The sequence below is a fragment of the Protopterus annectens genome, chromosome 13.part0 (genome assembly GCF_019279795.1).
Source record: "Protopterus annectens isolate FY-2018-M chromosome 13.part0, PAN1.0, whole genome shotgun sequence".
Taxonomy (NCBI): Eukaryota; Metazoa; Chordata; order Ceratodontiformes; family Protopteridae; genus Protopterus; species Protopterus annectens.
In genome coordinates, this window is record NC_056747.1 from 1,212,203,297 (window position 1) to 1,212,228,633 (window position 25,337).

The 25,337-nt window shown below is 40.3% G+C and overlaps 1 protein-coding gene across 6 annotated transcripts in view; it reads right to left on the reverse strand.

The window, feature by feature from the left end:
- Positions 1-2,978: 2,978 nt before the first annotated feature.
- The window catches only part of TLK2 (tousled like kinase 2), a 3,436,060-nt gene continuing 3,413,701 nt past the window's right edge, over positions 2,979-25,337 (reverse strand). For 5 of the 6 annotated variants that reach the window (XM_044055220.1, XM_044055218.1, XM_044055219.1 and 2 more), the window contains one exon: positions 2,979-7,948. In XM_044055220.1, coding sequence (XP_043911155.1) covers positions 7,775-7,948 — 174 coding nt within the window. In that variant the 3' untranslated portion in view covers positions 2,979-7,774. The remainder of the gene's footprint in view (positions 7,949-25,337) is intronic. The other variant, XM_044055221.1, reaches the window with a different exon arrangement.

Genomic DNA, 25,337 nt, shown 5'->3' on the forward strand with positions numbered 1-25,337 from the left:
GCAGAGAACTGGTAATGCAAGTAGCCTGCTTAGATGCGGAGGTATCTTCTGCAAGATTCCCTAATTGTGATATGCAGGGTAAGCCTCTTTTAAATCTAGAGTTGCCAACCAGGCATCTTTGCCTAGCATAGGAAGTAACTGGTGAAGAGTCAGCATCTTGAATTTTGGAAAGTCCAGAAAGGTGTTTAGATTAGATAAGTCCAGAATTGGACGCCATGATTTGTCTTTTCTGGGTACCAGGAAAAGTCTTGAATAGAAACCTTGTCCCTTTTCCTCTTCTGGTACTGGTTGAATAGCCCCCATGCTCATGAGGGAAAGTACTTGTTTCTGGGCCTCTGCCTACGGATTTGGGGGCAGGTCTGGCCATCTGTTTGGAATTGGCAATGTGTGGAAATGAAATCTGTATCCCTGGTTACCTATACTTAAAACCCATTTGTCCTGGGTTATAAGTTGCCAGTTTCTTGCATGAAGAGCCAGTTTTCCCCCCAAAGGGGCGGTTAAAAGGTAAGTGCTTGGTAAGTGTAAAGGGAAGGCATTGAGACTGCTTACCATAGGGAGGTGTCTTGTTGTTTCCAGATTTGGAAGAGGAGGCACCCCATTGTTTTGTTCTGAAAGTCCCTTTGGACTGAAACCTGGTGCCATTGGAATGTCTGGGTTTGACTTGTGTGGCTCTCAAAGGAACTGGAAAGGACTAGTTCTTAGTAGGCCAGTGCCTACTAAATCTTGGAGGCTGCACTTGTAAGAAATCTTTCACAGTCTGCATACATTTAGCTTCATCTTCCATCTTTTTTAGAACTTCTTCAGCCTTATTACCAAAGAGACGGTCCTGTTGTAAAGGAGCATCCAACAATTTTGTTTAACATGATCAGGCAGAGTTTGCTCTTTGAGCCAGGCATGTCTTCTTAGCATAGACCCAGTTACAGCAGCCCTGCAAGAGGCCTCCAAAGAATCAAAACCACATTGCAAAGTAAGTTTTCCAAGTTGTTCAGCTGAATGCAACAGAGCCTGTAAATCTTTATTTTCCACACAGTCAGAAATCATCATCATTTTCTGTTTAAGCAGTCCCATGATATGCTGTTGATATTTAAGCATATGAAATTGACAACTAAAGCCCTGATTGCCAAGGTTGCGAAAGTGTAAACCTTCTTACCCCATCTATCCAGCGCCCTGGAATCTCTATCAGAAGGGGTAGAATTTTTAGCAGTAGAAGCCTTAATGCCCTTGGATCCCTGAGAAATGGTTTCAGGATCTGCAACAGGATTTTCAGGAACCCTGTAATCTGTCTGGTTTACAAGGAGACAAGGCAGAGAATCAGGAGCCATACTAGATTCTGAAAAAACATCAACAATGTCTAGAACAGGAGATATAGCCAAAGGCCTATGCTGAGGAATAAGAAGAAAATCCCTAAGTCTCTTTTTAGATTCAGAAAAATCCTGACTTTCACAGTGGAAATTTTCCCCTAAGGTATGCAAAGTTTCCCCAAAAGAAAAATCCTCAGGGGTAGAAGCAGAAGGAATGGAATCTTCTACATCAGAGTCCTCATAAGAAGGTATAGACAATTCCTGCTCAATACAAGAATCAGAAGAAACAGAATCCTGTTCAGAGATTCATAGTCAATATCTTGCCTAGGCCGCTTGGGGGGGGGGGGGGGTTTGACTACCCCTGATCAGAGTAATTAAATCTTCAGCCATTTTGATCATTTGTTTCTTAGGCATAGGGGTCTGCACATGTGGCCTAGGTGTCAGTTTTAGACATAGGTCGAGATTTTGGCCTTAGTTTTGAAGATGGCGTCGGTCTAACATACAAATCTGTAGGCCTGAAAACACCCTCAGAAGCCGGTGCCTGCACAGCGGCTCCAGACCCATCCAAGGTAGAGACATCCACTGGTTCCATAATTGAAGCATCTTGCGGCATACCGGACTGTGAATGGGTCTCGGTAGAGGCCTGAAAATCAGAATTAGTGGGTATCAGGGGCTGAGAAAGCGCTTCACTGAGTATCGGCGAACTGGCGACTGGCTTAGGAGAAGTGTTGTCGGCAGTTTTGGACCTAAACGACCTATCTCTGTCTTTTTCTTTGCATTTTTTTTACGTATTCCGGTAGTTGGATTGCTAACTGACGACATTGCTGGATAATTAAAGTGTGAGCCAAAATATTTAGAAGCAAAAATGTACCGACGTTTAATAGTGCGTTGATTAAAGAAAGCACAGAACTGCTAGCAAGACACGTCGTGGTCAGGGCCTAGGCAAGGAATACAGTACAAATGAAAATCCTTATGAGGTATTTGCTTCCCACAAGTAATGCAATTATTAACTTTTACTGACATCGGTAAGGAGCAAGAAATAGTTTCCCCAACGGGGTACTTAGCTTTTTAGTTGAAGACTTCGGATCTGAAACTCGAAAACGAAAATTTCAGGAGTCGGCCGACCGGCACTTGCGAACTGCTTCTGCCTCGGGCACCGCGCGACAAGAAAGACTAATGTAATGGTGTCGGTTGCATGTTTTATACCCCCTGACGACCTGACGTCATGGAAGAAGGGACAGCAACCGACGCAGGACCCAAGACTTTGTTAATCAGGCCGACTGAGGGCAACCTGCCATCAGATTACCCAAATGTAATGACTGCAACAGTGAAACCCGAAGAACATCCAGTGTCAACCTTGGGAGGAATCTTAAGTTCACACTTAGTACACTTTTTAAATTCTACATTATCCACAGTTAACAGAAAAAAAACACAGCAACCAATTAATAATTCTCCAAAAGCTGTAAAATATGAAATAACAGTTGAACAATCAGAAGGCTGCCAAAATGTGTCTGAAGAGATACACAGCAAGTATGCTAATTTTTTAACTGGCAGACCAAGGGTGGAGGCTAAAAAACACACTGCAGAAATAAACACAACTAATGTTAATATGAAGTAACATATCAAAAGACACAGCCAAAAACTCCAAGGCATGATAGGATGGGGGACAAAAAGACAAAAATTTAGATAGGTTTAATTTTGTTAGATGGCAGCAGACATGTTTAAAAAACTAAAAGAAACGAATCAAAAATATTTTTTAAACAAAATAGTGAAACACAAACGGACCAGCCTGGGGCGATTTTTCTCTGATTCACTGCCGGTAAAGGCAAAAGCAATATGAAAAACAAAGGTGATTGGCACAGCATTATGGATAAAGGGGAGGAGCATTAATATCCTGGGAAAGTTTTGGATGAAGATCTGTTTTAGTCTTACTGGTTGATAAGGTTAGAATGTGTTACACCAGATCACTTATATTAAATGCAGGGGAAAGCAAGACTGCCCAGAGGATTACGAGCATTCCATGACTTACTTCAGGAGCATGAAACATACCCCATTCACATTCTTAATATAAGACTGCATTTTCCTTCCTTAAATTTTCTGTAATTTAATGAAGAAAAATTCATGATTTCAGACTTTTTCATTTTTTAATTACAAAAAGTCAGCACCAACATTATGTGACGTTACTTCCAATGTACATTTCACAATACTGTGCTAATCAAACACAGCTTTTACAGCAAAGAAATCTGCTGCAGATGTCAGAACAGAGTAAATGAAGCCACGTCAACATCCCTATAGCTGTATCTTTAACTGCTCACTCCTACACCCCTCCCCCAAACTCTCGAAGACTGCCAACGAGGTTAGTCCAGATGTGGGAATGCTTATGACTGCATAATAAAGACAGAAATGTTACTGATTTAATTTTAAAAAGTCTTCACATAAAACACCCTCCAAATGAATGTCCAGATTAAGTCTATATCCAAAAAGAAGCAAAAATGGCTTTATTGGAGAATGAATTCAATACCAGTAAAAGTGACAAGTCTTATAGGATAAGTAGGAGCCCCAGATTTTTATGCACTAACCATATTTTGAGCTTTCCAAGTCAATTTTAACAATACACGTTACTAAAACGGTTCAATGGTTCTGCTCAGTGCTGCTACATGTGCCAGTGTGTGAACTAGGCAAAGATCTTAACAATACTCAAATTCCTGGTAACAAGATAACTGTGCACCTAACAGCTTTAACAAAGTTTCTGGCACTAGTAAGCATAACCTTGCCTCAAAGCATGACAAATGTGCTGTTGTCTGAAATGTGTGCATCAAAGACTAGGCACAACAGAATGTACAAGCCTGCAGGCCTCTTCTAAAAAAATGCATAATGTTAACATTAACTTTGCTCACAGCCTGAGTGACTGTACTAGTGAGGCAACATATAGAGAGTAACCAATATTTTTTTTGTTTTACTGTCTACTTCTAAGGCCAGTGAAGGGAAATGGCTGTACACTCACCAAACAGTATTGGAGAGGGTCAGGTTACATGAAAGCCATGGGAACAACATAAGAAAGTATGCCGTTACCACTTAACAGGCAACAGACTCAGATTTGAAAAAAGAACTTCATACCTTTGCCTGGCACTGAGCAGACATCAATGAACCACAAGGGAAAACAAACTTGGAACCTTCCAATGAAAGAACATAGTATCACTGCAATAATTTACTTAAGAGGATTATACTGCAGGCAGACTAGGAAAAAGTACAGCAAGATGGCACTACTGTGCCTCCCATGTAGAAAGTACTGCAGCTAGGGTGACAGTAGCAAAGACTACTCTAAAATGTCTGCCACTCTGAAGGCACTAGTGGAAGATTTCAAAACATAACTAGAACATTTTTCAGTTATTTGACTGTTCAGTTCTAACCTTCAAAAGCATTAACTTTCAGTACACTATACCAATATGCTACAGGGAAATGTATAAGCTACTTGGGGTGTCATAACTCCTGGATATTCTACTGAAGCTCAAACACACAGCACAATATTCCCTTATCTTGGCCATCAATACACACCAAAGTGCTGCCTGAAAAAAATATCAGTATCTAAGCCTCACAAATCATTTGATAAACAATCACTGAACCACTGGTTACAACAAATGCATTTCTTTTGCAGTGGAAAAGTACCGGCAGTTGAAAATGAATAAAAAGTTAAATCTAATCCAATGTAACTGGTTATGACAGATGCATTTCTTTTGCAGTGGAAAAGTACCGGCAGTTGGAAATGAATAAAAAGTTAAATCTAATCCAATGTAAAACAGCTTTGCACAACTGGCATAAAGTCACACGTACCAGTGAGCAACAGGGCATCGCTCGAAGGATTTCACTTGTATCAGCATATGTAATTCACCCAATATACCGTCTGTTTCTAAAAAAGGACTGAGGGAAAAGACAGCTCAACTGAAATAAAATAAAGGGGCTCTGCCCCTCCTATATATACTTTTCTTCATAAAAAGGGCCAAAGGGTAAAATCCACTCCAACTCAAAGAAATAAACGTACCTTACTTGTCACAAACATTCTAATCCTTGATAAGCAAGCTGAAGAAATTTCATATTAGAATTAATATATTGGTCTGTTTTTCTACAGAAATGTTTTGGCATATAAGGCAACCACTTCATTGGCTACTTATATGCCAGAAAAAAAACCCTCAGTCCATATGGATTATTTCATATGAAAAAAATCACCTCACTTTCCTGTGGCCCTGTTCAACTAGTGCCAAGAAGCTACAAAGCGAACAGTGGCAATTACAATACCAAAAGGGAAAAACAAAAATGCAAAGCAAGAACAGCAATCCTTGTATTTGTGTTCACTGGTGGGGTCACATATGCAGTAATCACTCTACCAGGCTCCACAGTCGCCATTTTAGTTCCATCAACAAATTAAACCCTTCACTAAGTGGTCATGTATTCAACAAAACAAATGTACTGAGTGTGTACTCTCATATAAGAAACACTAAAACAAAACCACTCCCATCCCTGATAGCCTCCATATGTCTAACCAATTCTTTTAACAGTATCAGAAAACACTAAGCTATCAGTCTTCTTTAACCATCAGCTTAAAGCTAATACAGAGAGAGAGAGACCCAGAGGACACATTAAATGTGAAAGTCTGTACCTGATTCTTGAGTGTAAAACCATAGGAAAAAAAGAGGGGAAAGTAACAACAGGTCCAGAAGTATTACAACTAAAACTATGTTTTGAAATGCACTTAACGGGATCTGCAAGACTTTTTAAAAACAAATACAACTTTCTCTCAACTTTAACAAGCCATCAATTTGTTTCTACTCGTGCAAAAATCAGTAGTCTAACAATTAGCTTTTGCAGTCTGCCATCCTGACAAATCTATACTATTTATAGATTTTACTTCAGCTGCAAAATTGTGTAACAGACTGGGTGTGGGAGGGGACAGCAACAAATCATACTAAACGTAAACCAAGCAGGTGGTCCAGCAATGAAAACTGAAATACTACTTTTTCATTAATTACTTCCATACACCCTCTGTCTTTACTTTGCAAATGTAAAATATTACACATATATATATATATACATATATATATTTATATATATTACATACATAACAAAATAGATACAAAAACATTATGTTCTACCATCAGCAGAAGGCTGCTGATGAAAAACACCAATGCTAAATAACTACCCTATGCAACCACCTAGTGGTAATAGAGCAGAATACAGATTCTTGCCTTTTACAGCTAAGTTCCACTGTACAAAAAAGACATTTAATAAATGGATGTGTACAAACGGAATAACCATGAAAAACAGATTTGCAATATTCATTGCTGGCTTTAAATACAGAATAGTGAGAACAAGGACGGTACATTTTTGCAAAAACAGTTTCTAGGTCTTCATTCTTCCCTAATAATACTGCTCTTAATTTATAACACACCACAGAGACGCGCACACCGACACACACATCAGAAATTTCCTTGGGAATAATCCTTAAATACAGTTAAACTCCGCATATTCTTGGGGTCAGTCTTTCCATCTACTCCATACAGAGGTCAGCTACTTAGAAGCATGCCAAAAATCTGGGGCAGATACCATTAATAGATGCTAGTATTCGGTTTCTATGCCAGGATATTTTTTTCCACATTGTATATAAAAGTGCAATAAAATGGTATTTTTGTCTAAAGTGGCATACCACATACTTTAGGACAGAATACCAAAATAAAATTCTAGCATTCCATCTGAATCATCAAATTTTAACACTAAATTTCTAGGCCTGGCCATTCAGTCCATGAACCCCTGTCTCCTGCTGCTTACCCCCACCCCTCAAAAACAGGATGAGGGTGCTCTGCTGCCCTTCAGCAGAATTACTCCTTTCATACACAACGTTAATATTAGATTCAGCCTCAGAAACAAAGAATATTTTCATCTCTGTTACAGGGTCTGGATGCTAAGTAAAAATGCAGGGGGTGGGGGCATAGCAGTTTTAGGGAAAATATTAACCCTAAATTTTACTAAAAATGAGTCTCAGCTTTGGAACTGTAGGGCAATACTATCTGCAGCAAAATGTCCATAGTCTATTAAAGTCTTCAGATCTCTGTTACCATTGTTTGTTAAAAACACATTTTAAATATTCATGTCAGACTAGTTCAGTCCATTCAGCTTAGTAGCTGGCATTTATTCCCTGACATGTGCTGAAGTGAAATCAGTTTTTTTTCATGTCACAGAACCAGTTCTTGGAGTTTTCAGACCAGCCACCTTCTGCGTTCCCCTGGATAAGGCAGTGGCCTGCCATCTCCTCTCTGCTTGCCCTCACCTCTGTTGCCAGCCATTTTTCTTTTCGTTAATGAGAATGTAGTCATGCTCAACAGATGGAGGAAAGCAACACCTGGTACAGGTATAATTTTGTGTTTTTATACTCCAAATCAATTTCAGATTAAGCAGACTTCTGTCCTGTCAGTTTTGGTATCTCAATTTGAAGTGCTGTTACCAGATGACGCAGATGTTGATGGAACTATAGTTCCAGAAGGGCTGCTAGTAGATACAGATTTTCTGATATGAGGGAGTAAGTAGGGGTCACAACCAAGCTGTTGAACATCTATCCGGTCTTCTTTTCGATATGCCAGACAGCGTCGAATAAATGCCTTTAACCAAAAAAAAAAAAAATTATGTACAATAAACCAAGCATGTTTTCCATTAAGTACTTCTAAGTATTACAACCATCAAGCATCTGTCCATGAAAATGTTGAAGAGAACTGCATGTGAAGTCAATTAACAGAGATGGATACAAGTAAAGAAACATGTTTAATGGGTGCAAAAATACAGTTCTGTAATAAACTTACAACACTATCTCCTTGAGGAAAGGATAACGTGACAGCAAATTCATGCCCGTTTTCCAAAGCCACTTCTCTTCCTTGTGAATGCTAATTTATTTATTTTTTGTACATTTGTTGACCAGGAAGTCCAGCCAAGCCCAAAGGTCCCTTTTCAACAGAGGTTTGGGGAGAAAAGCTCCATTAATAATATCGGTCTCTTGCCTATGAGGATACTAACTTAAATGGTTCAATACCCTCAAACAAAACTATCAGGGGCATTACTGATCTTGTGCCTGTGAAGGTACTAATACAAGTGGTGCAAGACTTCTATGAAATACAGCACAGACATGCATACTCTTCAGTTCTTCAAAGCCTAAAAGCTCAATAGGGAAATTGTGCTTATGACAAACTCCTAATGCTCAAATGCTCAAACAATCAAAGCATGGAACACAAACTACAGCACTTGTCAAGTTATCAGATGCCTAAGGTGTGCTAACTATTATACCACATGCAAAAAAAAAATGCCCCTAATGAAGAACAGAAACTTTATTACAGTGTCCCCGATAGTAGCACAGCTGCAACTTGCCACAAGTAATTTAGTTTAGAGATCACTGCTGTATTAATACTTATACAGCACTGGAAATATCTACAGCTTTATATCAGTGTGACATGCCAGACTCCCAGAACTTTGGATGTCACCTAGTGGGTAAGTCACTTCATATTGCAGACATTAGACAAGAGACTGATAGAAAGGACGATTTCTGCCAACTTTAGTTGCTTTTGGTGAGATACAAGAAAGAATAACGCTAGGTATGGCTGTAAGTGATCTAAAAGTCTTTGTAAGAACGTATTCCATGCATCAGGGCTGTCATGCTGCAAAATTCTTTGGCTCAGTCATTTTTGAGGATGGATGTAAGCGGAAGCCCTGAATGCAGCAATGGATGCCTAGGCTTCAACATTTGCTGCTACGGTACATTACAACTGTACTATATCCATTGCAGGGCACATGTTGCTGCTGCAGTAGTATTCAAAACTCATGGGAAGACTGTAAAATCAATATCTGCCCTAACATCAGTTAGGTCCTGGCAATAGCCAAAAAGCATCAAAAAACAACAGCCAGGAACCGTAAAAAATGTTTACTAAATCTCCAGCGCTTCGGCAAAGCCTTCAAGGAGTACATAAACCATCAAACAGCACACTTGCTTAAATACAAAGTTATACATTAATTATTCAATTAAAATTAAATTAATGCAAATCAGCAGCCTCCAATTACACTCGAGATTTAGTCCCAAAGGGGACATAGTATTAAACTTTAAAAAAAAAATACACTTTCTTTATACATTCGTTTCCTTTTATATAAATCATCTGAGTAAAAACCCACCGGTATTTTTTCCAGAATAGTAGCTTTTAAGTCATGTGGGTTTAAATTATGACATTCTAAAAAAAGTTTCACCACAGGGCTCTCCACCTTTTTGTTTCTAATATTTCTGATGTGTTCCTGCAGTCTACATTTAAATTTCCTTTTGGTTTCCCTAATGTATGTAAGACTGCAGGAGTACTGAAGAGCATAAATTACACCCTGTCTCGCAATTAAACACCTCAGATGGATAAAATGCATGTCCATTGATTGAAGTAAATATTCTAGTAATATAAGTACATACATTGCAATGACCAAAAGGATAAGTACCTAAAGCTATATCAATACTTAAGATGGAATTCAGGACTGGAAATGTGAAGTGATTATGTACCAAAATGTCCATTAAATTTCTACCTTTCTTGTAAGACATACCTATTGATGAACCCAAAATATTAACTAAATCGAATTTACATAAATATTGCCAATAATATTTCACTGTCTATAAATACAGAGCTAAATATTCCATAAGTGGAAACAAAATATACTTTGTTTATTTCTGTTATTATTTCTACCATCATTATATATTTGACAGTTATTAAAAAATACCTCAGGTCTCACAGGAGTCTCATTAATACCTTCAATAACTTTTTTAACAGCAGTTTGTATAACCTCTATCATACCTCCTAGATACAAACAGAGAATATATTTTATTAATTTCCATACAAAAATCATGCTCGTTGTTACATAATCTCCTCAATCATAGACATTCACTATAAGTAAGCGAAGAAAGAGTAAGAGGTGGATGGCAACTGGTGCCAAACAAATATCTCCTCCCATTCTTAAACTTCCTGTGTGCTCTATTACTACTAACATTAAGTGTAATGTCCAAAAAAGTAATTATTCTACCCACTTGCAGACTATTGAAGCAAAAACCAAATCTACTTTGGTGTAACCATTCCATAAACACGTTGACTTCTGTTAGACCCTCTTTACAAATGACAATGAGGTCATCTATGAATCTATAGTATTTAATTATAAATTTATTAAAGAATTCGCCATGACACAAATGTTCCAGTTCATACAGGCCATCACAAGATTGGCATACATGGGGGCAAAAGATGCCACCATGGCTGTTCTCTGGAGTTGGTGAAAAATCACATTACTGAATGTAAAACAGTTATTTTTTTAAATAAAAAGCCAACAGTTCCAATATAGTTACCTTTCAGATTATCTCCTATAAAATATTTAACTGCTTCTAGTCCAAGTTTGTTTAATGTTCGTATATAAACTACATACATCTGTTATCAGACCATTTAAAATCGGAATTTCGTCAAAAATCCATGCAGTCTCTAATATATGAGGGCAGTTTCACTACATAGGGTAGCAACAATTTATGTAACAACAAGCCAATATATTTCAAAAAAATATTTTTGAGCAGAAAATCTGTCTACCCAGAGGGTAGATCATATCTTTATGAATTTTTGGGAGGCAGTAAAATACTGCCATTTCACTATTACTGCAGTTAAATTTATTTTCTATTATCACCCTCAGTAAAATATCCTAAATGGTGCCCTTTATATAAAAGAGCTTCAAAATATATTCAGTTAAATTACTAATTGTACAAGTTTCCTTATTATCCAACTGCATCACACACACACAGTAAAATACTGTTGAACATTCATTATAACAATTTTACCCACTTTATCTGAGGGTTTAATAACTATATTTTGATTTTTCACTAACAATTGCACTTCATGCCACTCCTGAGATGTAAGATTATAGTCAATAACATTCTTCCTACTCATAAATTCATTAAACTCACATTCCATAGCATAATTATTTGAGAAAAATGTTTAATACCATCATGACTGTATGGAGGGACAAAGTCACTTTAACACTGATGACATTGTTTATAAAATAAACTATATGCATTAAAATCATCACATTCCATTGGGTCATTACAAAAATCAGAATTACATGAAAAAAGTTGTCCGACTAGTATCTGAATCTACTTTTTGTCTCTCACAACTACTAATTTCATTTTTCCTAGTTTCAAAGTAATAAAGCAGATGTAATTTGCAACAATCTAAATATTTCACATTTTAATTAATGTAAAGGAGGTAGTACTGTTGGGATAAATTTTAACCCATAATTTAATACTTTCACTTGACATTCAGTTAGAACAAAATTTTAAATATTTACTACAATAGAGTCCGAAAAAGAATTAGTACCATTTAGACTTTTTATGTTGCCTCATATTGTCTTTTAAAAGACCAGTATCTGGTTGAAAACGACTGTGTACGGTCGTTGGTGGCTTCTTCTATGTTTCTCCCTTTTTACGAAAGTCTCTATGTAGTTTAGCAGGATCCTGGGCAGCACGTAAAGCTGGAAACTGTTCCCATTACTTTCCACTACAGTTGAAACTGTAGATACGTCAGAAGCAAAGGACATACCTCTGGAGGAACTAGATGACTTATTTAAGGTGGTATGGTTCCCTCTAGAGTTTCTTCGTTATTTTCTATGCCATAAAAAAACCCTTCCATCTTCATAGTCTCTTAAATCTCTTTTGAGCTTAGTGCTTTTGCATTCAACGAGTTCATCTTCATACTTTAAGTCTGTCATTAATATCTGCAAGCAATGCATCTAAACTACTAGAGCTAACAACTTTAGACAAATGATATGCACACTTTATTTCAGTTTTAATTTTAGACTAATTAAATCACGTTCTAGCAAAATTGCTATCCACTCTAATGAGCAACGGTGAGCGGCTGCAAGCCACCGCTTAGAATTAATTGAATTTTAATTGAATAATTAATGTAGAACTTTGTATTTAAGCAAGTGTGTTGTTTGATGGCTTTATGCACTCCTTGAAGGCTTTGCCAAAGTGCTGGAGATTTATTAAACGTTTTTTTATGACTCCTGGCTATTTTTTGATATTTCATATCTAATATCAAAAAGCATGCCTGTTCCTAGATAATGGATCTGAATTAGTGCTCAGAAAGGGTGTGGTGGAGGTCCATGTAGTTGATTCACATGTCTTGGGAAGAAACACCTTTAAAAAGGTAGAAGATGTAGCTGCTGCCCTAGCACAATCAGTTTTTACCTCGGGATTCATGACATTCATAGTAAACACAATGCAGTTAGCTAGCCATGTAGAATGATGTCTGCTTACACACTGCTAGCCCCAATCCGTAAGGTCTGAAATAAAAAATGGTCAGACTTTTCTCATTCTTTGATCCTTGACAAGTGACATTTTAACTGTGTACACCCAAGGACTACAAGTCAGTTTTGGGAGGAAGACCTGAAACTGACACTGATTTGGAAAAACAATGGATAAGACCTTGCACATGAAAAAGGAATTTATTTTCAAGGCCAATCTGTCATGGTGAAAGATCATTCAAGGCTCAGATACAGTAAGAAAACACACAAAAAATGGCCATCATAAAATAGGTGATATTTTCAATCTCTATTTACTGTAAAAACAATAAATAGACATAAAAAGCTCCAAACAGGTTTTGGCCTAAGCCCATTTTCCATCTACAAATACATTGGAACAAACCAAAGTCCCTTGTTTAGCACTTCTCTTTCAACTACAGTCAAAGCAGTTAAAGAAACATTATGCATAATAGATGAATCGGCTATCTGGGGGCCATCAAATGAATCAGCGCTTCCAATGTAGTTGGCCCTCCTGGAGTGCTTGCATCCTTTCCCTCTAGTACCAAAGGGTTCTTCTTTTTGGCTGACTGCAATTCATTAGATACTTCAACATCAGCCTCTGTAGCAAATGAGGATTCATTCACTGATGACCCTGTTCCTGCAGATGTTTTTTTTTCAAAACTGACCAAGGTCTCTTTTTACGATCATTATTATTAAAACTAAAATCTCGAGACTGTCCTTCTTTATCCGCATTAAATTTAACAGATTTGCGGATACTAAAGGTCCTCCCACTAAGGTAGTCCATGCTATCTCTCAAACTTTATTTTGCAAGTTTGTAGTTCATGTTCATAGGTACAGAGCACAGATGAAAATTCCATAAAATATTTATTATATTCAACTTCTTCCTCATAACTCTTAGCTTGTTTACCACAATGCATAACTTCAAGCAAAATTTTAGAGACTTTTCTCTCAAAGAAATCCATAAGCACTGTTACGAACATCATGGATGCTGCCTGTCGTGCCTAGGCCCATTTCTTAATTAAACATTCATCAGTTTCATACACCATTGGTTGCTTATGCCGAAACCAGTTTGCAGCTTTTTGTGTCTATTTTACCGTTTTTACAATAAATAGATTGAAAATATCGCCTATTTTGTGCTACCCATTTTTTACTGTGTTTTTTTGGCTTGGCTATTTTGGCTGTGCACTGCTGCCGTACTTGCGTATCTTTGGAAGTTTGATGGTTCAGATACAGTAAGCACATTAAGTTCAGTGACCCTCCCAGCAGAATAATGGTCACAAGGAAAATGATATTCCAGGAAAAGAATTTTACAGCACAAATCAGCAGTTGGTTCACAAATTGCCAGTTAAAGTTTGTTTATTGTGGGGGTGGGGTGAAGAATGCCTTTAAGGAAAGTCTGGATATTGGAAGACTAGCCAGATATGAAGTGACAGGAACAGCTAAGACCACAGAAAGGTGTATTTTAACGGAAGTGCAAACTAACACTGACTAAACAAGAAGCCTCAAGCAGCTAAGAACTTGCTGTAATGAATCTGCACTTCAGGGTTAATCTGGTTAGGTGGGCACCTTGCAGAACACTGTTCTCACTTTACAGAATATTTTTTAGTTGTAGGTTTTCTAACTTCTTTAAGAATGGAAAGTGCATCAGGTTTGTTGGTTTCACAGTTTGGTATCAGGGACCTATCCTCCAGGCATCTCCTCCCTGGAGATCACCAGTACTTTTGGTATGAAATGGATTAGTAGGGTGGCCTAAAGCAGTGCTGTACTCCATCTGATGGAAAAGGCATCTGTGGGGCCCTATCATTTTGAACAGAGTCTGGAAAAAACTTTTGAGCTGGTATTTTTATTTATTTATTTATTTTAGGGGGAGGGGGTTAACAAACAAAGCCATCCCAGAAGTTCATATCTAAGATTCACACTAGGTTTTTCCAAACCAGTTTAAAGTGGTGGGATTTTATTTAGAAGCCCCCCCACCCAAAAAAAAAGAATATACAGCTTTTAAAAGGAGGCCATACTATAATGTGGGTCCTCATACCTCCATGACTACCTTCCATAAGTAGTATAATGTGCCCCTTCACTTGCTGATATACCAAATCATTGTGTTGCCTGCAACGATCAAGCTGGCCTGCATCAAAAGGATCCTTGAACTGTAGGGCATTGAACAGGGCAAGCATTTCTTTGCACTATCAAGGACATGAGCTTTTTTTAGGGGAGTCAAAAGCATAATCAGGTTCTTTTGTATCTGATCTGCCCACCACAAAGAAACCACTTTCAGGATGGCTAAAATAAGTGAAAGGGGCATGTCACGGGTTACAAACGATCCACGAGTTACTGAAGAAAGTACAGTTTTGTACCTACCATAAATGTAGATGTCCGATAGGTATGCATCTGCAGTCATAACATATGGGTTGTCCTGCCTCAGGTAGCCCTTCGGTCGGCCGGATTCCAAAGTCTGGGTCTGGCCTCGGCTGATGTCACACTTTCCCCAACGTCAGAGCGTCTGGGGTATAAAAGCATCAGCCGACGCCATCTTCCTCAGTTTTTCTTGCCCCAGATGCCAGGTGCCCTCTATGAAGGCTAAACTTGGATAAAATGCCAAAAAATTGCAAACATAATGCAAAAATATATATATATATATATATATATATATATATATATATACAAACAAATACACCATAACAGATTCCCCCAGCTAGCTAATGAAGGGGTAAGCACCTTAGGAATACCACAGAGGGGAAGGAGGGAGGGTAAACCTGACTGCAGATGCATACCTATCGGACCATCTACATTTATGGTAGGTACAAAACTGTACTATGTCCTTCAAGGATGCATCTGCAGTCATAACATATGGGTAGAATACCATAGCCAATCTGGGGGTGGAGGTACTAAGAAAATGATGGTGTAGTTAAGAGACCCTGCAGGACTGCTGTAGCAAAACCTGCTCTGGATCTGGAGTATAAGGGTAAATTGTAATGCTTGGCAAAAGTATGCACGGAGCTCCATGTAGCAGCTTCTAAAATGTCCTTGGTAGCCACCCCTCTTAGGAAGGCTGTAGTGGTGGCTGTGGCTCTCGTGGAATGAGGCCTAATATTCACAGGAACAGTCTTTCCATGAAAGGAGTAGCAAAAGCGAATGCAATTTCCTATCCATTTTGAGATTGTCTGTTTGGAAATTGCTTTTCCTTGTGTCCCAGCAGCATATGCTACAAACAGTTGGTCAGTCTTTCTGTAACTTTTAGTTCTGTCCAAATAGTAGCGTAATTGTCTGTGGATATCCAGAGTGTGTAGAAGTTTCTCCCCTTTATTTTGTGGATTTGGGAAGAATGTAGACAAATGAATTGCTTGGTTCAAGGATACTCTAGATACCACCTTTGGCATAAAAGTTGGGTTGGTTCTTAATGAAACTCTGTCCTGATGAAAAATAAGAAATGGCTGCACTGCCATTAAAGCTTGTAACTCAGATACTCTTCTTGCTGAAGTTATGGCCAGAAGGAATGCAGTTTTCCAGGATAGAAACTGTGGATCTGCCGATGCTGCTGGTTCAAATGGAGGCAGTGTTAGTTTTTCCAGCACAAAGTTAAGGTCCCAAGTAGGTAACGGTGGTCTCCTTGGAGGATTGATGTTTTTGATTCCTCTGAGAAATTGTCTTAAGAGAGGATGCGAGTAGACAGGAGGATTTACATTGTATTCCGCTGAAATTGCTGAGGCATTTTAATGGAAGAATAAGACAGGCCATTGTGGAACAATTCTGTTAAGTATTCCAGTATATGTGACATGTTCATCACTGTCACATCAAGGCCTTTTGTTGTGTTCCAAATGAGAAATATTTTCCATTTCGCTGAGTATGCCTTCCTTGTGGAAGGGCGGCGAGCTTCCATAATAATGTCCTTTACCCTCTGGGATAAGCTGTCCTGGGAAGGAGTCATGGTATTCTCCAGGCAGTTAGCTGCAAGGTCTTTAGGTTGGGATGCAGGATCTTGTAATTGTTCTGCATCAGAAGAAGAGGCCATAATGGGAGAGGCCACGGTTTCGTCTGTGATAAGTTCTTCAACAGTGGGTACCAATGCTGCCTTGGCCAGTCTGGAGCTATCAGAATCACTTTTGGCTGTTCTGCCCTGATCTTCAGTAAAACCTTGGACATTAATGGGATTGGTGGGAAAGCATAGACTTTTCGGGCTTTCCATCTGAAAGAGAGAGAGTCCACCTTCCATGCTTGTGGATGGTATGTCCTTGTGCAAAAAATTTTCAGTTGATGATTGTGGGATGAGGCGAACAGATCTATCTCGGGCCTTCCCCATGTCTGTGTTATGAGTAAGAAGATGCCTGGGTGCAGCATCCATTCGTGTGCATCCATGGTAGTTCTGCTTAAGCTGTCTGCCAGAGTATTGTCTTTCCCTGGCACGAACTGGGCCTGTAGTTGTATATTGAGTTTCAAACAAAGATCCCATAGATTCATAACCAGTCTGCATAGGGGGTAGGAGTGCGTGCCTCCTTGCTTGTTTATGTACCACATAACTGTGGTGTTGTCTGTCCTTATTAGCAGGTGGCCTTGTTGAAGGAAAGGTTTGAAAGCCTAGATTGCATGTATCACTGCCAGCATTTCCTTTTGGTTTATGTGCATTTGCAGCTGCCCTTGAGACCATAGCCCTTGGATACATTTGTCCTCCATGTGTGCTCCCCAACCTCGGTCTGAAGCGTCCGTGGTGATGGTTTGGTTTGCTTTTGGTTTGAAGAAAGGCAACCCTCTGTTGGTCTGGCAGGCTTGAGCCCACCACAGGAATTCCTTTTGAAGGCAAGGTATGATTGGAATCAGAGTTTCTAAGCTGTGACTGTGCTGAGTCCATACACTCCTTAGGTACCATTGCAATCTTCTCATATGTAGCCTGGCTTGTGGAATTAGTATTATGCAGGATGCCATGAAACCCAGGGCCTGCAGGATTTTCCTTGCAGTTAGCTGAGTTTGTCTTGTCAGATTCTTGAAGTAATCTGGAAGTTGTTTCTGTTTTTCTTCTGTGAGAAAGGCCATTTGGGTGGTTGTATCCAGATCTGCACCCAAAAAGGTTATCCTTTGGGATGGCACAAGTCTTGATTTTTGGATGTTGACTGTGTATCCCAAGACCTGTAATAGCTGGATGGCATAGTCCAAGTCCTTTAACAATTTTGTCTTGCTGTCCGCTTGTATCAGGCAGTCGTCCAGATATGGGTAGACTTGAATCCCCTGAAGTCTGCAGTGTGCAATTACTGATGCCAGGCATTTCGTGAATACTCTGGGCGCAGCAGATAAGCCAAAGGGCAATGCTGAGAATTGATAATGCTCTGATCCTGCAAGAAATCCGAGGTGTCTTCTGCAACTTTGTCGAATGGGGACATGCAGGTATGCCTCCTTGAGATCTAGAGTCACCAGCCAAGACTCCTTGCCCAGCATGGGAAAAAGTTGCTGTAGGGTCAGCATCTTGAATTTCGGCACAATGAGGTAAGTGTTCAGTGCGGACAGATCGAGAATAGGCCTCCATTGATTTTCTTTCCTTGGAACAAGGAATAACCTTGAATAAAAACCTTGGCCTTGTTCTGAGAGAGGAACCTTCTCTATGGCTTTCATTTGTAGTAATTTGGTGATTTGCTTCAAAGCCTCCGCCCTCTGATTTGGTGGCAGGTCTGGCATTCCTTTCCTTTTTGGCAATGTGTGGAAATGGAACCTGTATCCTTTGTCTATTATTTGCAGTGTCCAGGAGTCCCTTGTAATGTAATGCCAATTTTCTGAAAATAAAGAAAGCTTTCCGCCCAATGGTGCTTCTAATTGAGCCCTGGTTGGCAGAGTCAAAAATAAGTCATTGTGTTTGTCCTGGTGTAGCAGTTGTTGTTGCTGTTCCTGCACTACCTCTCTGGTTGGGTGGCTGCCACTGACGGCCTCTGTAGTGGCCTCTAGCTTGCCCTCTACCTCTGGTACGCCTGTTCCTGCCTCTCTGTGATCTGTCTGAGTCTGGAAAGGACCAATTCTTAGTAGGCCAATTTCTGCTGAATCTCGGTGGTTGTACCTGCAGAAAGTCCTTGACTGTTTACACAGATTTTGCCTTTTCTTCAAACTTCTTTAAGACCTCCTGGGCCGTGGAACCAAATAATTTTTGTTTTTCCATTGGAGCATCCAGGAGCTTAGCTTTAACATGGTCCGGTAGAGATTGTTCCCTCAACCAGGCATGCCTTCGTATAACTGCCCCTGTCATTGCTGACCTACATGAAGCTTCCAGTGCATCATAGCCACATTGCAAAAAAAATGGTTGCTAACCTGCTGTGAGTTATGTACCAGATCCTGAAGAGATTTACGGTCAAGGGGCTCAGAGGAGGAAGTTGCTTATACAATTCATCTAACAAATACTCTTGGTACTGAATCATATGGAATTGACAATTTAATGCCCTCATAGAAAGAGTTGCAGAAGTATAAACTTCCTTTCCCCATCGCTCTAAAGCTCTAGATTCCCTTTCAGAAGGTAAAGGATTTTTAGCAGTGGCAGCTGCAACCCCTTTTGGGCCCTGTGAAATGGTTTCTGGGTCTGCAGTGTGGGCCTTGAACAGGTGAAAATGAGAGTCCAGGACCCTGTAGTACCTATCAGGTTTGGCAGGAGCCGGAGGGAGAGAATCAGGGGCTGTACTAGCATCAGAGTACACATCATCAATAACATTCAAAACAGGAGGTATAGCCAAAGGCCTATGCTGAGGTAAATGTAAAAAGGTCCTTAATCTTTTTCTGGAATCAGAAAATTCCTGGCCCTGCCATTGGAAATGTTCTCTCATAGAATGCAGTGTCTCACCAAAAGAAAACTCTTCAGGAGGGGAGGCCGAAGGAATAGATTCTTCAGCATCAGAATCCTCGTAGGCCGAATAAGCCTCCTGCTGGTGCTCTGACAACACAAATTCATCCGTAGACTCATCTGAAGAGTGGGGGTCAGAGGGCTCAACCCTGGGCCTTTTGTCTGGAGGTGGAAGAGAGCCCCTGTCCGGGTGAGGTTGAGAACCTCTAATTAAGGAGATAAGGATCCTCTGCTCGGCTGAGAATTTGAGTGCTGGTAGAAGGCCTCTGAGAGGTAGACTTGGGAGGCAAAGCTTTGGCAAGTTTGGCAGCTTTAGCCCTAGAGAAGGCCTTAATGGACATGGATGCAGGGGGTCTGGCTGCACCACGTGCAGGGGTGGACTTGTCTAAAGGAATGGTGTCGGACATGTCCTGGACACCGGTTTCCGTAGGTAGTTCAATAACCGACTCGGCCGGAGCCTCTGAGGCTGAGGTAGTCGGTTGTAAGGTTTTGGCAACAGGAAGCACCGAGGACTCTGTTTCAGCCGAAACCGATACACTCGCGGTAGGCCTGACCGAGGTTTCAGCCGAAACTGCGGGCCATGAGGGTCGGTCCTTGTCCTTCCGTTTTTTAACTACATGTGAAGTCGGAGTCTCCGACGGCATTATATACTCAAAGTTAGCCCCAAAATATTCCTCTGCAAACTCCGACCGACGCCTAAGCGTTCGTCGGGTGAAGGAAGCACAGGCAGAGCAGGTTGAGACGTCGTGGTCTGGGCCTAAGCAAGGGAGACAGTAAGAGTGGAAATCCTTATGAGGTATTTGTTTCCCACAAGTTAAACAATTATTTACTTTATCTGACATCGGCTGAGGCAAGAAAGAGTCCCCAACGGGGTACTTAGCTTTTTCAAAGTCTTCGGTAGCTGAATCAAAGGAGCTGGCCGACCGGCACTTGCGAACTGCTTCTGCTTCGGGAACCGCGCGGCGAGGAAGATGGCGTCGGCTGATGCTTTTATACCCCAGACGCTCTGACGTCGGGGAAAGTGCGACATCAGCTGAGGCCAGACCCAGACTTTGGAATCCGGCCGACCGAAGGGCTGCCTGAGGCAGGACAACCCATATGTTATGACCACAGATGCATCCTTGAAGGCCATCCACTGTATCTTATGTAGAGCTTGGAAAGAGGAACCATCAGAATAACGTAATCAGAACACTTAGTATATTCCCTGTTGCAAGGGTCTTTTTTTGAGCAAAACTCTAGGAACAGTGCTAAAGAAAGACTACACACCCAGTGTCCAGTAGAGCTCTCAGGAAAAAATATAGTTTTGCAGGGGTGCAAATCTGATTTCTGGTTACTGATGAGATTCCTAAGTTTGTCACTTAAGAAGTGATAAGCATAGTTCTTCCAACTGATATTCCTGGGAAGGCTCACATACGAAATCTGTTGAGTGAACAAAAGTGGTAAGTATGTGCTAGATATTCTGTGAGCAGTGGAAAGTTCACAAAGCAGGGAGGCAAATAAAGTGGTGAGAAACCCACCCAAAACCCTGAAATATGGAGTTGTGGAAGTAGGCATCCTTCATGACTAGGGTTACCACAAAGGGCATTTCACAAAGGTAAGAGATCCTGAAGGGCTAGCATACTTAACTTTTGATTCTCAGGAATTTGCTTAGAGTAGAAAGATTTAGTATGGCTCAAGGGTCCATCATCCCTGGAACTAGTACAGCCTTGAGTAAAACCTAGTGCCCTATTCTGTGGGAGGGACCTGCTCTACAGCTGAGAAATACTAACTTGTCTACTACTGGTCCTAGCAGAGGGAGCTGGTCTGCAAAAAAGCACCATGGCTGTTGTGGCCAAAATGGGGATACTAAGATTAGACCAGTCTTCTGACTTTGCTTTCAGTCAGTAGCACCTCCTGGATCATATGAAATGGTAGACAGACAACACATTAATGTTACAGACCATGAGATGAAGAAAACATCTACTGTCCAAAACCATAATCATCAAATGAGGAATGAGGAAGCAAAACATTATTATGAGACAATATCTTGAAATCTATATGGATCCAGTGTCCATTTGTGCCAAAATTATCTTCCTGCTTATGGAATCTGCAGACTACATAACTGAACCTAGAATATGAACCACTGAGATGAAGGCTGCCATCGTCCAAATCCAAGCCATCTCACAGAACATTTTAAAAGATCTGGTTCCTATTTCTTAATATAGTATAGCCCGCACTGATCTAATTAAGTGTCCTGGCTGAATACTGTCTTGGAAAGTGTCCTGGCTGAATACGGTCTTGGAGGCTGCCATAGCTATATTAACTACTTTCATCTCCTTCAGTTTGATAGGACAAGATCTTTGCTTTTCAGACCAGCTCTACTCTGCATCAGTTTGCTGATTTGCACCCTTAAAGCACAATCTGAAGAATGTGCTGTCAGATAATGGACTAAATCTATAAGGAAATATCACTAACAAGTCTGCAACATCTACCCCCTGTAGGAAGAATTCCTTTTGTATGAAGAAATAGGAATAATCATATTAAGTGGACTTGTACACTGGATCCAGATTCCTGAAATGCTAATTATTTCTCCTCATAAGTCGTCTTGCACGAGGAAATAGGAAAACTCGAGAAGGCACCCATGCTAGAGCTCTTAGAAACTGTCTTGCTGTAAACTGCTTGCTGCTGGAGTTGAGTGTCTTGACTTACTGAAACTCATTTGATTGCTTATGAAAATGTTCTGTACTTAAGTGAAACATTTTTTTGTTTATATTGTGGCATCATCCTGGGTGAGGTAGAATGCTGCTTAGGGCTAGGGTCATACCTGCCTGGGACACATAATTTGAGAGTTCAGACATGTTTCTCTTCATATAGCTGAGGGAGGTATGTCTACTGTCATTCACCCCAACACGGACTGTGACAGAGCGATAACAGTACTAAATGTTGAGTGACCTGAGTGCATGCGTGATCTGACAGATCCTGGCACCTGATATGCAGATGACCATGACCTTCTCCTTGTCCCTTAAAGGCTTATTTCATGAGACAATGATATGTCTATTGTTGTTTCTATACATGTTGAGGTGTGTGCAGATAACCTGCACTTGGGAGGTCTGATCTTCTGATATTCCTCTAGTGAGTACTTCCACATATGTGGGTTTATGTGCTATGTCCTGAACTTGTGTGAGAGGTGAAGTGCATGAGCTGACAACCTGTTTGATGCCTTGTTTTTTCTTATGCGAGAGGATTGTTTCCAAATTGATAGTGTAATTAAACCTCTCACATACAGTATTTGTTTCAGGACTAAGTGGTTGTCAGTATACATGAGGCAATTACTACAATGCCACAGGATGCCCAAGTCAATCAGGCTGGCCTGAGAAATGGTGAGAAAGTGACAATCCATAATGGCAGGTTTATACAACAACTGCTGGGGAGTGGGTAAGTTAGATCAGTTAATGATGTAGGAATACAAGAGGGGCTTATTCTGTTAACGGTTTAGGGTGAAGAGCCTTGGCGATGCTGCTCAGTGTGTTGTTGAGTTGCCTGCAGAGCAACAGGGGACTCCGGAGAGTTCTACTGACACATATCTAGGGAGACATAAATACAGGTGAAACTCAAAAGTTTTAAGACAAACTACCAATGGGAAAGCCCCAAACTAAGCTTTTTTCCAACAATCCTCAACTCAGATGGAACCTGAGCTACACACGTCTGCCACAAGGGTGCATGGGAGCCCTCTAAATGTAAGACGGCTGTTTTAAGACCACAGTAATACCAAACAGTCTAGATTCAGCAGGTCAGAATCTGCAGTCTAGATTCAGCAGGTCAGAATCTGGCCTATGCCATATAAGGCAATAGTACAGAATTTCAAAGTGCAGAAAAAATTGCAGATGAAATCAGCAAAAAAGGAAGCAACAATTCAAATACATACAGTTAACAAAGTGCAATACAGGCTTTAAATATACTTATTTTTCAGTTGTTTGCAGTGGATGCCTGGCATTTCAGTTCACATGCACTCCAAATCTCTGGCTAAAATCACCAAACTCTGAGCAGCTCCGGACACTGAATCTATGGATGCCCTCTAGAAAAAGTTACCAACGTTGACAAGGTCAGAGAAGACTTAGCATAGTTTCCAGAGACTGGAAGAGTGCAAATGTGTAATTTGTCATGAGTTGTCTTATCTTGGCAACTATTAAGTAACTGTAGGTAAGAAAAGATGTTTACATACTGTCTTCTGAAATATGCAAACAGTGGAGCTAAATATTTGATAAATACTTTGAGAGCTGTGGATAGATAATGTGTTCAGTACCGCAGCATTTTTAATCATGACAATACTATTATCTTTTTTCAGAGGCTGTCAAGTTTTACTAATCTATTATTTTTGACAGTAGTATTTCACAGACTTATCAACTCTCACACTTTGAGATAGGATAGTTGTAGGTCCTAAAAAATCAGATACCTTGTGCACATATTTTTGTTGTTGTTGTTGTAAGAAGACTAACAACTGGTAGGCTGGTACGGAAAGCCCTGTTTGCCAACATACTTTTGAGAGATTCATCCCAAAGTTGAAAACAGAACGGTTTTTACATAAATACTAGACATGAATACTTGCACACCTCACTTCCTAATATACCTACTGTAATATATATTACAGTCTAGGTCTTCTAATGCTGACTGAATTTGTATACTTATTCTTTATTCTGTTATTAACTATGTGTAAAGTACAGTTGTGTACACTTACCATAAATGTAGATATTTGAGTGTATTCACTGTTGCAGTCAGCCTGAATACCAGAGTCCTGGGATTTCTGCGTCAGATGCTGCCACTTTTTTCATGACGTTAGGTTGTCAGGGGTATAAAACATGCAGCCGACGCCATTACATCAGTTTTTCTTGTCCCAGATGTCAGGTGTCCCAAAAATGGAAGCAATTACATCGTATGGAACATCCCCAGCAAAAAGCAAATACACATGAGAGAAGAAATGCCAAACAACAAAGATAGGTAGAAGTAAAGATAGGTCAGGGGGCTGGAGGGAGGGTAACCAGGACTAACAGTGAATACACTAGAACATCTACATTTTGGTAAGTGCACACAACTGTACTATGTTCTTCGTGTTTCACTGTTGCAGTCATCATATTTGGGTTGATTACCAAAGCTAAGGAAGGGTGGAGGTAGTTAAGAAGCATTAGGGCTGGCAATCAGGCCCTGTAAGACTGCTGTGGCAAATCCAGCTCTGGATTTAGAAAAGATAGTTAGTGGTAATGCTTGGTGAAAGTGTATACAGAGCTCCAGGTTGCAGATTCCAGGATGTCACTGGTAGGGATTCCCCTGAGGAATGCTGTAGAGGTGGATGTAGCCCTAGTGGAATGGGTTCCGATCCCCTGTGGGTTAGGTTTCCCATGGTGCTTGTAGCACAAATGGATGCAGTGTGCTATCTATTTAGAAATGGTTTGCTTTGAAATGGCCTTGCCCTCTGCCCCTGCAGCAAAGCTGACTAGCAGCTGGTCAGATTTTCTGAAAGGCTTAGTCCTGTCCAGACAGAACCTGAGCTGCCTGTGCACGTCCAGGGAGTGCAGGATTCTTTCCCCTTTATTCTGAGTATTAGGGAAAAAAGTAGGCAAATGAATGGATTGGTTTAAAGCCACACTAGATACCACCTTGGGCATAAATGATGGATTAGTCCTGAGGGAGACCCTGTCCGTATGGAAAATAATGAAGGGTTCCACGGCCATAAGGGACTGCAATTCAGACACTCTTCTTGCTGAAGTGATGACCAGAAGTAAAGCTGTTTTCCATAAGAAAAATTTTAACTCGGCTGTGGCAGCAGGTTCAAAGGGCGGAAGCACAAGCTTTTCCAATACAAAGTTAAGGTCCCAGGCAGAAGTGGGAGCTCTCCTGGGGGGTCT